The sequence below is a fragment of the Candoia aspera genome, chromosome 2 (genome assembly GCF_035149785.1).
Source record: "Candoia aspera isolate rCanAsp1 chromosome 2, rCanAsp1.hap2, whole genome shotgun sequence".
Taxonomy (NCBI): domain Eukaryota; kingdom Metazoa; phylum Chordata; class Lepidosauria; order Squamata; family Boidae; genus Candoia; species Candoia aspera.
In genome coordinates, this window is record NC_086154.1 from 114,336,805 (window position 1) to 114,350,651 (window position 13,847).

Sequence of the window (13,847 nt, forward strand, 5' to 3'; positions counted from 1 at the left end):
TTTTTCAGAAGTGGTTTGCCCTGGCCTCCTTCCTAGGGCTGAGAGAGGGGGACTGGTCCAAGGTCACCCAGCTGGCTTCGTGACTAGGACTCCTGGTCTCCCGGTTTCTAGCCTGGTGCCTTAACCACTACACCAAACTATCTGTTTGGAAGTAGGGCACATTGATTGCACTGATTTCAAGTTGCTCTAGAAAGAATAAGCAGAATTCCTGGAGATCCCTTATGTAATTTTGCAGTTCTGCTCAACTGAGAGAAGGGTGACTGCATGTTGTCCGCAGCATGGAGCCTGATCTACTATTAAACGGTGTTGCTGGATTAATTGCCATCTCTTAGATATCTGGTAACAATATTGGATAGGGGAGGGAACATCAAGAACATCAGAGAAATACTGGAAAATAGATGGAGGGGGAAATTTAAAGCAATTGACGCTGGGGCTGGGAAGAGGAAGCGGGTCCTCCATTGGTTTGCCTGCATTCATCCATTCTGATATTCTGTGCTATTTAGTGGTTAAGAGGAATTTTGGCTGCTCTTCGGCAGAAACAAAGTGTACTCCACACAAAAAGAGACTGTTCCCATTTTCTTTGATAATACTGTTTATTGTCCGGAGACTCAAGTGTCCACATACGAATTATACAAAGCGTCAGAGACATGCACAGTCTGCTTGTCTATTCAACAACTTTCATGTGTTCCCAGCACAAGAAAATCCCAGCTTTCAGAATCCAACAACAAAAACAGCCCACCCCATATTATTCTACCCACCAAACAATCTTCCCACCCCAGCTGCTCCCCAAAAAGCTTTAAATTACGGCAGCAAGTTACTTATTTTTTCATACTCACTAAGCAAAGGTTTGAAAATAATGTAAACTCTTTATTATTTTTTAAATATTTTGAATTGCTGGCATAGAGGGGAAACTTCTGTTATGGGTGCTTTTAGGGAAGGTTCAGCGTGATGCTGAAACCCACAGCTATAAATTAAGCCAATTGAGTTTTATACTGTTTTTCCATAAATAGGTCTTTTTCAGGGGTTGCTTTTCACACTGCTACTTGAATGGCCGAGTTTGCTCGCTGACAGGCTGAGAGCTGCAGTTTGGCTAGCAAGAAGTAGTCACGTGTTGCCACCACCCTCCAGCCTCGGTGGGGGGGGGGGGAGACTTGCGCATGCTGCAGGAGAGGCCAGAGGAGGGAGGCAGGGATGGAATACTGCTTCCTCCGGCATTCAGGAATAAGGGGAGGAACATGATCCACTGCACATTTTGACATTCCTCCCACTGTATGTTAAAAGCTTCCAATGCAGAACCCCTTTACAAAGTAATTAAGTGCAAATCTAACAGCTAAACAAGGACATCTTTTAAAAAAAAACGTAATAGAGGAATGATACAACTGATTGCTGAAACAAATTGAAAAAATTAAAAATCAAAAAGTAGCAACAGAGAGAAAGGAAAAGGTAAATGTCACATAGGATATAACCGTACAGGAAGCAAAACAGGAGTCTTATACTGGATTGAACAGATTTTTTCCTTTTTCTTTTTTTAAAAATATATTGAAATCAACAGACTGGCCCAGTATGACATCTTTAAATTCTACCTTGATGAACAGCATGAAAAGGCCACAGGGGGCAGGCCTGGCTAAGAATAAGTGTGAGTATCCTTCAGATCCATGTCTGAGAATTGCAAAGAGGGGTGGCACACAGATCTTGGGGCGCCCCAGGAAAGGAAGGGCTGGCTCAGAAGTGGGGGAAAAGGGCTGGAGACAGAAGAGCTGAGTAATACTTCTTTTCAGACAACAGAAGCTTTGTCATTACTCCAAAGGAGCGTTTATAATCACAGTTTACAAAGGTATACCACTGGCCAGCTCTCCTAATCACATATTTGGGAAGAGAACATAACTGTTTGCCTTCTGGGGAATTCTTGTTCCAATAATTAGTTTCTGCATAGAGCAGATGGCAGGGCTTGGAGCTATGTTGGTCTGATTGAAAATCATTCAGTACCAGGAAGTTTGAAGCAGGAGGAGGAGGAAGGTGACAACCCCTTTGGTCCACAAAGCACCAAAATCCTAGTGGGAATAGCAAACCTTAACAACTGGCTAAGAGAGGCTGTGACATCAGAATTCCATTGATGGCACAGGCATGCAAAAGAAGGTGGATAAAGCATATGAACTAAGTCCATATCCTGGAACACTTTTTTTTTTACTGAAATTTGACAAATCAGGATGCAAAGCTAGAAGCTGCATATATCTCACATATATCTTCCAGGTTACATATTATTTGTTAACTATGTACCTGATTAGTCTCCCCATTTCCAAACTTTGATAGTCAATTCTCAAAGGGTTGCTTAGTCCTTAGAAAATAATGCAACTTTTTTTTGCCAGTGCTAAAGGATGCCATGACTGATGACCACGCCACCACCTTTCATGGAGCGCAAGATGCATGTCTAATCTCAGCCCACTACATGTGTCTGTGCATATGTGGCTAAGAGAAAGGAATGACTCTAAAGCAGTAAGTGTGGAATCATATGAGGAAGGAAGAAGGGTTTTGACACAGGCAGAAGGTGGGAGAGTGGGAAAGGGGGGGTTAGGAGCTGTCTTCACAATGAGGGATGTCCTCTCAAGACAATAAGAACTTGGTAGGCCTGCTACCCAGAATCAGAGACAACACCTCTCAGCCAATCATACTGTTGATACTGGCTTCCTCCATTATACCTTGGCACGTTGCTGCTAAAATCCATAGAGTAAGAAGACACTCACTGGAACAGCACAGGAAAGGAAGCAGAATAAGCAATATATGAATGGCCTCAACATCCCCTTCCTTAGCACTCTCCACCCACCACTATTGGCCTGCCCATGAGATTTTATTTTCATGCTGTTTCCAGGAAGTGATGTCAAATGTGAACCAATCTAATTCCTTGCAAGCCATGCTGCTGGTGCCCTAGGGACTCAAGGATCCTCAATGTCAAGGAACTCCTGTTTAGGGGGAGCCACTCCACGGTACCACGCACAGGAACCATCACTCCGCTTGATGCAGGCATAGTGTTTTGCCTGCCGCCCATTGATGTTCTTCTCTGTCACCCAGTCAGTCCACAGACACTCATCCTGAGCAGAGACATAGCAGGGGATGGAAGGGCAGCGGGAAATCTGCAGAGAAAAAAATACCAGGAGCTTCATTATTTCCTACCACTATGATCAAAGTTCTGATGAACCCTGCTGACATTAGATTCAAGTTCCATCTATTGCAGCACTTTGGACCAAACATCTCAGCAATCCGGCAGGTTAGGGTGCAAGACTACTGGCAGGACAATACCATCAATATGGAATTAATGCATATTTTAAAGTCCCTGCAGTGGTTGCCAGTAGGCTTCTAGGTCCTGTTCAAAGTGTTTTAAAGCCCTGAATGACCCAGCCCTGGGCAGGGGGGTTGACTAGAAGACCTCCAAGGTCCCTTCCAACCCTAAAAGTCTACGATATCAGGCAATACCTTGCCAGAATGGTGTCTGCCTATCCGGTGTGGATGAAAGAGCAGGAATGCTCTCTAGTAGCCTGCACTTTGTGGAACACTCTCCCAGCAGATGTACAGGCAATCCCACCTGTTTGCAATTCTGGAAGCAAGTCTGTTTCAGGTCAGCCTGCCTTCTGATTTTGATTCTGATTCGTTGTATTAATTACCATGGCTTTTTGTTTTGTTCAGAGGCCATACACCACCAAGAGACCTTGGGGGTTGGAGCAGGTTAGAAGTTCTTCAACTAAACAAATAAATACTCCACTCTGCCAGTGCCTCCAAGAAGGTGAGCAAAAAAGCATATAGGAGCCACTGATTAAAAGAATACGCTTCTTCTGCTCCTTGCAGGAGGTCCCAAAGGTGAAAGGCTCTCATTTGGATTTACCTTGCATTCACAGCCCATCTGGTACCGCTGGTTGAGACTCTTCTTCTGGGTGGCACTGAGGGAATCCCAAGGAATGATGAAGTCACACAGGGTGATGTGCATCCTGCCATTGCCCTCCGATTTCCCTGGGAGAACAAAGCAATTATGAATAGCAGCCTGCAGGCCAGAGTCAATTGATGCACTAGCCACCCTCTTAATTTGTTCAGGAAATCTCAATCGTAAATAAAGTGAGAGCTAAAATGGAGTTTGATCGATAAAGTAATTGCACTCTCCGGCACGGCTTCCAGTCAACTGGGGGGTACATCTGAAATTTCCAGATCATACTATACTAGCTACATGCCTCTAAATCAGTGTTTCTTAACCTTGGCAACTGTAAGATGTATGGACTTCAACTCCCAGAATTCCCCAGCCAGCATGAGAAATTTCTGGGAGTTGAAGTCCACACATCTTACAGTTGCCAAGGTTGAGAAACACTGTACTATAGGCTCTGTCACAAAATGGCTGGCTTCGTGGGGAAGCTGGAACATTCACAAAACGGCTGCTGCAATGGGCATTGCCTATCATAACTATTTACCAAAGGCATATTGGAGAACCACTGCTATTCCTCTCTTACCACCGTCCTCCCCAGGCTAAGTTATCACCCCAAACTTACAGCAGTCAGCCACTTTTTTTCTTCTAAGCCCTCTTAAAAGATACATGACCAAAATATATTCACGGAAATAAAGATGAAGTTGAAAGGTTGGGCTTTAATGTGTAACATGCCCATTTCATTCATTTTTTCAAAAATAAAAGTATAAAAATAATAGCTATACTCTATTCCATGTTAAGCTGCAGATGAAGTATTGTTCTCTATTTCTTGGCACCTCATTTTAAGGAGATTGAAAAACTGAACTATGCCCAGAGAAGAACAAGCAGGATGGTGAGGGAACTGGAAAGCAGATCTCATTAAGAACATTTCAAAGAAGTGAATTTGTTTAGCCAGTAAACACAGACATATGTGGCAAACTGAGATTGTAGCAAAATGATGATCCATGTGAAATGAGGCTGCCAACATAAATTCCACCCTTACATTTTGGTGTCCCAACAAGCACATACTTCACAGGTTTTGCATCATGACATGTGGACATGTGTTGCATCACTCCCCCACCCTTTATTGCCCTCACCAATGGTTATGCCTGGAAAAGAGAAAATTATGGGCAACTGATAGCAAACATTACATGTCTGAAGAGCTATCATGAGGAAGGTGAAATAGAATTCTTCTGTTCTATTCTACTAGAAATAATATTTATTTATTTAAAACATTTATATAGCCACCCATCTTATATCAAACTCTGGGTGGCTCCCAACCAATACTTAAAAACAACATCAATATATCATTAATACTTACACATATCTATTAAAACCACAGACATTAAAACCTGGAACCAAGTAAACTTCACACACAGTCTATCCTTATCCCAGCACTTGGGGAAAAGCCAGGTCTTAAGCGCTTTTCAAAAGGCGGGGGGGGGGCTGCCAAATTTCAGGGGGAAGGGTGTTCCATAGGGTAGGGGCTGCCACAGAAAAGGCATGCTTCCTAGATCCATAAGATGACAGTGTTTAAGGGAAGTGACTAGGAGCGTGCCCGCCCTATCTGATCTGGTAGGAAAAGTAGATGTTCTTAGGGAGAGGCAGTTCCACAGTCTACCTGGTCCTGTGTCATTTAGGGCTTTAAAAGTAATAACCAGCACCTTGAATTGCACCCAGAAGGAAACTGAGAGCCAGTGCAGCATGTGCAACAGAGATGTTATACGGGTAAACCTTGGGGCACCCATCACTGTGCACACCACCGCATTCTGGACCAGTTGTAGTTTCTGGATGGTCTTCAAGGACAGCCCCATGTAGAGTGTGTTGCAGTAATCCAAACGGGAAATGACCAAGGCATAAGTGACTGTGAGCAAGGTTGTGAGCAAGGCCGTGAGCAATAATAGGTGGGAATTGATAGGGAAATGGATTTCAGCTAATTTTTCAGAGACATTTTCCAGCTTGGAGAGCTGAACGGATTTAAGATGAAGCTGGACAGCCCCCTGTTGTGGGTGTATTATAAGATCCTGCATTATGGATCTTGCATTGAGCAGGAAGCTGGACTAGATGAGCCAGACCAATGATCCTGTTTGTTCGTTACTTTTTTTTCCCAAGAAACAGCCAGCCAAACACCACAGCAAAATTCTAGTAGCAAGTTGCTAAAGGTACATGATCACCAAATAGGAGGTTGCATTTCTTGCTAGTTAATTTGATAGTTAATTGTCAGAAATATTTTGGATGTTTTTATCTCTTAAAACTCATGGAAACTAAGGTCAATAAAAATCCTTGCTGCAACAGATTTCATGAGTACATTTTAGCTTGTTAGTTGCTACCTATTTATTTAAACTGTCCCGCAGCTTTCTCTTTTGGGAGACTGAAAACCTTTCCCTATTTTTCCCTCTTCAGCCTCCTTTACACTACCCATATTCCTCAATATGTCTGTCATGCCTCCACTCAATCATTTTTTTCCTAAGCTAAAAACCCCAAAGATTTAAAAACTTAACCAGGCATGGATTCCAAAGAACCCTCAATTTTATCAAAGTAGTATACCACAGCTTGTACAGGGCAGACCTACATATAAAAAAACAACAACACAGACAACAGTTTTATCATCATTTTCTGGAATGCTACAACAGGATTGAGGAGAAGACAGACAACAATACATACCAGCAAGAAAGAAGTACAGAAGGGCCCCTACATTCCCTTCAAGCACACTCCTAAGCAACAGTTACTCTCAGATCAAATCTGCACTCAGTCTATATGCATGACAGCATCTGGCTCCCAAGGCACATCAACATTGGCACCCCAATAATTAAAATTATAACTTGGTTAGTATTCTCCTTTGTGCACAGTGGCAGATTCAAACAGTGCCAAGCCAGGATTTTGATAAAACTGTAGTTGAACAAGTCATAGTGTCTGTAAGATTTGGCCATCATGGGTGGGTTCACACATCACACTAAGCCAGGATAGCCAAATGCATGGCTGCAAAAAGCTTGCCAGCACCTCTGCTGTGGTTCTCAGAGCCTCCTCAGAATGAGCGTTCACTAACTGGTGGTATTTAGTGAGTATACAGGCAGAATGGAATAGAAGGAACCAAACCTCCCAAGGGGTTTAAATTTTAAACTTTATCAGTAGGCAGAACTGAACTCAGAAACAAACCCCAGTGTAGTTCTTTAAGAATTGGGTCCATATTGCGCCACTTGCAAAACCTATCTGCTGAATTCTGAAAGATTCCAAGCTTCAAGGGCAGCCCCATGAAAAAAAAATTTACAGTAATCTAACCCAAGGGAAATTCTGTATACCAACCTTCCTCTAAAAATGGAGGATGTATTTTCACTTTACAACCACCTGGTGAGATAATTCAGAACAGCCTGAGCCATGCCGGCTAGGAACTCCAACAGATACCATTGTAACATGTCTAAATGGCACCTAGTTATGAATAGTTGATTTAGGCTGAAAGAGTGATTCATTCAAGGACATGAGCTTCCAGACCGGACCAAAGATCTGAACTTGGATTTCTGGCAACTAACTTAGCAATCTCATGTTCTGCATGTTCTTGATTTCCTCACTCCATAATGGTTTCTAGCAAATGGGTAAGAGGAAGCATGGCATCCATTTCCCTCTTCTCTGAACTTCTGACAACAGTCCAAGGCAATATATTGTACGAAGCAATGTATGGACATGATAGAAGTAAGGACGTTTCCAAGGATAGAAAGATAGGAGGGATGCTTGTGAAAACTAGATTTAGATTTCCTTCTCTTTTTCTTTGTCTTTCATGCCTTTTATTTCTTTGGCTTACCATCTCCTACTCATTTTCTGGGCTTTGCAAGTGTTACCTGCAATGAGATATTCCTTCTTGCCACCAACATCCAGTGTCACTCCACAAACTGCTGAGGAGGGAGCTGTGAAGATGAATTCAATGTCCTGTTCTGGCCCTTTAAACATCTGGAAGGGGAAGAAGCAGATGAGGCCAAGAGTAGAAGTCAGCGATGATGCCAGTCATGATTTTAGAAAAATAAGATAGAGCGCACCCTTTAGAGATCTTTACAGGCACAAGCCTTTCCTCGTGCTAACCATAATGTCAGGCATGTTTCTGGTACAGCCTTTTCCAAACTGGCACCCTCCAGATGTGCTGATCTCATTCTAGAAATCATGGCTAGGAACTGTGGAAGTTGTTGTCTAGCACATTTGGAGAGCATCAAGTTGGGGAGACAATTCTAGTGTTTCCAATGTTATCCCAAGTTCTTTCCCAAACAGAGTTAAAAGACAGTGACCAATGATTTCACAATTTTCCTTCACCCTTTGACAGTCAGGTATATTTTTCCCTATTTTCCCTCTTTGAGAAATCAATTAATATACCAATAAAATGCTGCCACCTATTCATTTTAAAAATGCCACCTATTAAGCATTATTAAAATGATGGGATTCACAGATTGTGTCAAGCCATAAATTGTGATTTAGAAACCAAGTTGCTAAATCAAAACCAAAGAAACTACATGATAGGTTAATGTATGTGAATCCCATCGTTCAGCATGGGATCTTACATCCAACTGATTTCCATTTGACAAACGCTAACTTTATGGTTAGGGATATTTTTAAAAAACCATAAAATTATAGCTCAAATAATGAATCTGGGTGAATGGGATGTTGCACTGAGACCCAAGATCGAGTTGTTTTAGAGTAGAAACTCGACATATGGAAAGGGGGCCTTTGTTTCCAACAGCTTCTCCAGCAGAGGGACAAGCTTTTATAGATGAAATGCAGGGAAACCAAATTACCATTAATGGGCCAATTCCAAAGAAGTTCTGGAAACTGGAAGTCAAAACTGCTCTTAAAGGCTGTTTCTGCCATACTGGTTCCAGCATGTCTAGGATACAGCCTAATAGCTCTTCCACTCTCCTCCTCTTAAATCAGTGCAGGAATGGAATGCCAATGGGATCCGACTCCAGGATATACCAAGCCCTTGATTCATTTGCTTCTGAGGGATCTTTCAAAGTTTTTACACTATCAGCTAGGACCAGAAGGCTTTTCTTCCCTCTCCTTTTTCTTTTTTTGTTAGCCTAAGGTATTCCTGTTCAGGAAATTGGGAAAATTTTAATAGTTCTAAACAGGGCGGCTGAGAATCTGAAATGAAAACAAACAAACTCCATTATAGAAAATGTCTAGGCTGCATAAAAAGCTCCAATTAGCACCCTTCCACCTTTTTAGCAAATCGTGTTATATGAGCTAGGTAGCACTAGCGTAACAGGTTTATAGGTTCTCTGCTTCACTCTGAACTGTGCTGTGCTCCTCTTCTCTGTGTGCATGTGTAAGGCAGATATACACACGTACCCAAAGCTGTGGTTCTCATGTAGCTGTTTGTTACCTTTATCTGTTTGATCTCATACTGGATGCGTTTAATGGGGTTTCCATAGATGTCATTCCCAGAGTCCACCTCTTTTTCAGAGACAGCCTTTGCTCTGATCACTGAAACACAAAAAGGCAAAAGAAGTTGGAAAGATGCAGTGCCAGTGATGAATCCAGCCATTCCAAAGCAGACGACAAACGAAACCACCGTGAATCTCACTCTTCTTCCCTCCCGACTCACAAGCAAACCCTGGAGCTACCCGTCCCGGGGACCGCGTATGTTGCATGCTGCTAACAATAGAGCCGCCTGCCCTTTTCTGCAGTTTCCTTTCTGCAGTTCTATGATTATAGACTCCTTCGAGCTTGCAACAATATTTGAAATGCCACCTTGTTCTATTTATTTCAGAGATAAGGATAATGTCTGCATTATCTGCAAGCAGCCTCCAGGACAAAGAAGATTTCTTTAACTAAAACATGCTGCAGTAAGAATACTGATACAAGAAACAGAGGTTAATAGCTTTTCTTGTCAAATGGATCTGCTATTGAAATTCAGGACTCTTCATCCATAATGAAGCTAAACACACTGAGACCTGACTCAGATAAAAATATTTTACGTTCAGCCTCTTGGTACATAAAATCTTCAGGCAATTGTGGGTTTTGGGGTGGGAGGAAGGAGAGGGTTTGCTTTCAGCAAATGGAAGAGATGAAAAGCAGGAAAGAAGATACCTTTTCTTTAAAGACAATCAGGATATTTGTGCTGGGCTGAGGCCAAGCAAGACTGCACCCACTTCAACACTAAGACTAGATTTATCATGGCTTGTTGCTTAAAAACCACAATTTGCTGAGTTTGCACAAAAAACTAATGCTTAGCAGGCATGGACTGAAATCAGATTGGGATTTCCTTGTACATTTCTGAGTAATTCCTGATTTTAAATTGCTTAACAGTCCCTACAACTAAGCCAGCTTGTTGTTTGTTTCATCTAGACTATCCAATTGAGAAAGTTCGAGTCAAAAAGAAATAGGCTTTTTGTGTGAAGGATTGTGATCTCAGTTCAGCATGTCTGTTGAAAACCAACTGTTAGGCTCAGAATTCATAAAGTCATCCTATTTATTTATTCTAAGTTGATTTTTGTACCTGGCTACAATGGACCTTAGAGCTAAACAAAATAAAACAAAACACCAGTGAAATTTACCACTGCTGAAATCTGCCTCAGCCCACCTCAGGTTCATAATATAAACATTTTCTTGCTTTCAGTTCAAGTTATATTACTGGGTTTATAAGCTCAGCCCCTCAGATTATAAAATACCAAAACAATGATCCAAGATAAAACCAAATCCTTGCCAGAAGGAATAGACTTCAGCCTCAACAATTCAGCCATGTGGCTGTGCTCTCCTCTGGTCCCAGAGCTGAGAGGAAATAAATAGAGCATAAATCATACTCTCCCCATAGATTGCCCTTCACCTGCCCATGCCTTGCTGCTGTCCATTCAGCTCCTCTGCGCAACTCTGTAAGGGCAGCGATTGGCGGTTTTCCCTGGCTGAAATCTGAATGCCACCAACTGCAGGAAAAGTCACCAAATGCCATACAGAATGTATTCCAGGTGATGCCTGTAAGGTACTCCAGCTAATCATTTTTTCCCTAATTTTGTTCCCTGAAGGACTGCTGACCTATCATCCTAGCAATAGCTAAATTGCAACAAATAGTTTCTCTGCATTAACTGCAAAGTTGTGGCCACTGGGATTTGCGCAGCTCAAATGCAGCCTCTGCATAAAAGTTCTTGGAGCTGGCATTCAGAACAGGAGTTAGGCATGACTGAGAATGTTCAGGCTGTGAAATGCTGTTAGGTACAGTACAACCTCATGTAGGAGCCTCGTGTGGCACAGAGCGGTAGGCAGCAGCATTGCAACTGAAACTCTCCCCACGACCCGAGTTTGATCCCAGCGGAAGCTGGATTCTCTCTGGGTAGCCAGCTCAGGTCAACTCAGCCTTCTACCCTTCCGAGGTCAGTAAAATTAGTACCAGCTTGCTGGGGAAGGTGACAACTGGTGAAGGCAATGGCAAACCACCACGCTCTATAGTCTGCCAAGAAAATGTCGTGAAAGTGGCGTCCCCCCAAAGGGTCAGACATGACCCGTTGTTTGCACAGGGGACCTTTCACCTTTTTCACAGTAAACCACATAACTGCTTCAAAATTACTGATGGGCTAATCTATTGGCCACTAGATGGCATCAAATAGCTAAAGTTTTCTGTATCTCCTGGGTGCCAGGATGCTGGATCAGTGTGTTTGAAGAACTCTATGCTGAGGCCAACATTCATTGGATCATGGAGAAAGCAAGACAGTTCCAGAAAAACATCTACTTCTGCTTCATTGACTACACTAAAGCCTTTGATTGTGTGGATCACAACAAACTGGCAAATTCTTAAAGAGATGGGAGTACCGGACCACCTTACCTGTCTCCTGAGAAACCTGTATGCGGGTCAGGAAGCAACAGTTAGAACTGGACATGGAACAACCGATTGGTTCAAAATTGGGAAAGGACGACGACAAGGCTGTATTTCATCACCCTGCTTATTTAACTTACATGCAGAGTACATCATGAGAAATGCCGGGCTGGATGAACCACAAGCCGGAATTAAGATTGCCGGGAGAAATATCAACAATGTCAGGTATTTATTTATTTATTTAGTAAATTTATATTACTGTCCATCTCCCCCGATGGGGGACTCTGGGTGGTTTACAATAAAAACAATAATAAAAACATCTGAAGGTATGCAGACGATACCACCCTAATGGCAGAAAGTGAAGAGGAACTAAAGAGCCTCTTGGTGACAGTGAAAGAGGAAAGTGCAAAAGCTGGCTTGAAACTCAATATTAAAAAAACTAAGATCATGGCATCTGGTCCCATCACTTTCTGGCAAATAGAAGGGGAAGAAATGGAAGCAGTGACAGATTTTATTTTCTTAGGCTCCAAGATCACCGCAGATGGTGACTGCAGCCATGAAATTAAAAGACACTTGCTCTTTGGGAGGAAAGTTATGGCAAACCTAGACAGCATATTAAAAAGCAGAGACATCACCTTGCTGACAAAGGTCATTATAATCAAAGCTATGGTTTTCCCAGTAGTAATGTATGGCTGTGACAGTTGGACCATAAGGAAGGTTGAGCGCTGAAGAATTGATGCTTTCGAACTGCGGTGCTGGAGAAGACCCTTAAGAGTCCCTTGGACTGCAAGGAGGTCAAATCAGTCAATCCTACAGGAAATCAACCCTGACTGTTCATTGGAAGGACAGATACTGAAGCTGAAGCTCAAATACTTTGGCTACCTAATGTGAAGAGAGGACTCACTGGAAAAGACCCTGATGCTGGGAAAGACTGAAGGCAAAAGGAGAAGGGGATGGCAGAAGATGAGATGCTTAGATAGCATCACCGATGCAATGAACATGAATTTGAGTAAACTCCAGGAGACAGTGGAGGACAGAAGGGCCTGGCGTGCTATGGTCCACGGGGTCACGAGAAGTTGGACACAACTTAACAACTGAACAACAACAATGCTGAGGCCGCATCCTTACCAGGAAACATTTATGATGGAATGGAGTTTTTAAAAGAACATTCCATGAGTAGAGGAACTGAGAAGCCAGGGCCATTGGGAAGGAATTCCCAATGCTGCCTAGGCTACAAGAGGTGAACCCTTTCAACCACCCTTTAAATTACATACATTAAGTTAGAGATAGGCTGATTCATTTCAGAGCTTTACACCCCGTCAAACTTGGCAACCTTAAGATGTGTGGACTTCAACTCCCAGAATTCCCCAGCAAAGTTTGAGAAACATTGCTGTAAATCAAGCAATTGATCACCTGCTCCAAAGTGGGGGAAGAAAGGAAGCAGCTGCAGTTCGAGACTCCCTTGCAGCCAAAACTGCATAGCAGAACATTCAAGCCCCAAGACCTGATTGAAAGGGATCATCCACAGCAGACCCAGTGGGCCAGCTGCAGCCAAGCAGATCACTGGCCCCAACCATGTCATCTCAAGCCTCCTCCTCCATAAGCCATTGATTGTCAGACAAATTTAGATCAGCTTTGGCTTGCCTCAACAGCAGACTGCTTGAAAAATGGACATGCCCTTAGCAAATTGTAAGTGGGGCATCCCTGCACCATATTAAGGAGGTTATGTGGATCCATCTTTCCACCTATTAACCTCCAACAGGCTAACCACAGACTGAAGACCACATAAATACAAGCTAATCAGATACCACACCTAATCCATAAAGAGCACAATAATTCATATCCAGAAACCACAGCGAACAATCCAATTACAGGGTATAGGACATGTCAATTTAGGTATGCTATATATATTGCATAATACTTAGATTTGTTTGAGATAAAAGCCTTTTCCCTTATTTCTGTGCCATAAAAGGATGTAACAGTCAAGACTTCTTCTTTAGTGCCTCTGGCCAAGCTATTTTTTTTGGGGGGGGGGCTTAATTTACCAAAGAAGTCCTCTTTTTCTACAAATTTCTCTTGCAATTATAAGGGACACAGATTTTAAAATGAAATCATAGGTGT

At 42.6% G+C, this 13,847-nt stretch overlaps 1 protein-coding gene across 2 annotated transcripts in view; it reads right to left on the reverse strand.

Annotated features, from left to right (window-relative positions):
- Positions 1–574: 574 nt before the first annotated feature.
- Positions 575–13,847, reverse strand: part of TIMP2 (TIMP metallopeptidase inhibitor 2) — a 31,155-nt gene continuing 17,882 nt past the window's right edge. For both annotated transcript variants that reach the window (XM_063293340.1, XM_063293341.1), the window contains exons 2-5: positions 9,303–9,403; positions 7,774–7,882; positions 3,875–3,999; positions 575–3,128 (exon numbers count right to left, since the gene is read on the reverse strand). In XM_063293340.1, coding sequence (XP_063149410.1) covers positions 2,931–3,128; positions 3,875–3,999; positions 7,774–7,882; positions 9,303–9,403 — 533 coding nt within the window. In that variant the 3' untranslated portion in view covers positions 575–2,930. The remainder of the gene's footprint in view (positions 3,129–3,874; positions 4,000–7,773; positions 7,883–9,302; positions 9,404–13,847) is intronic.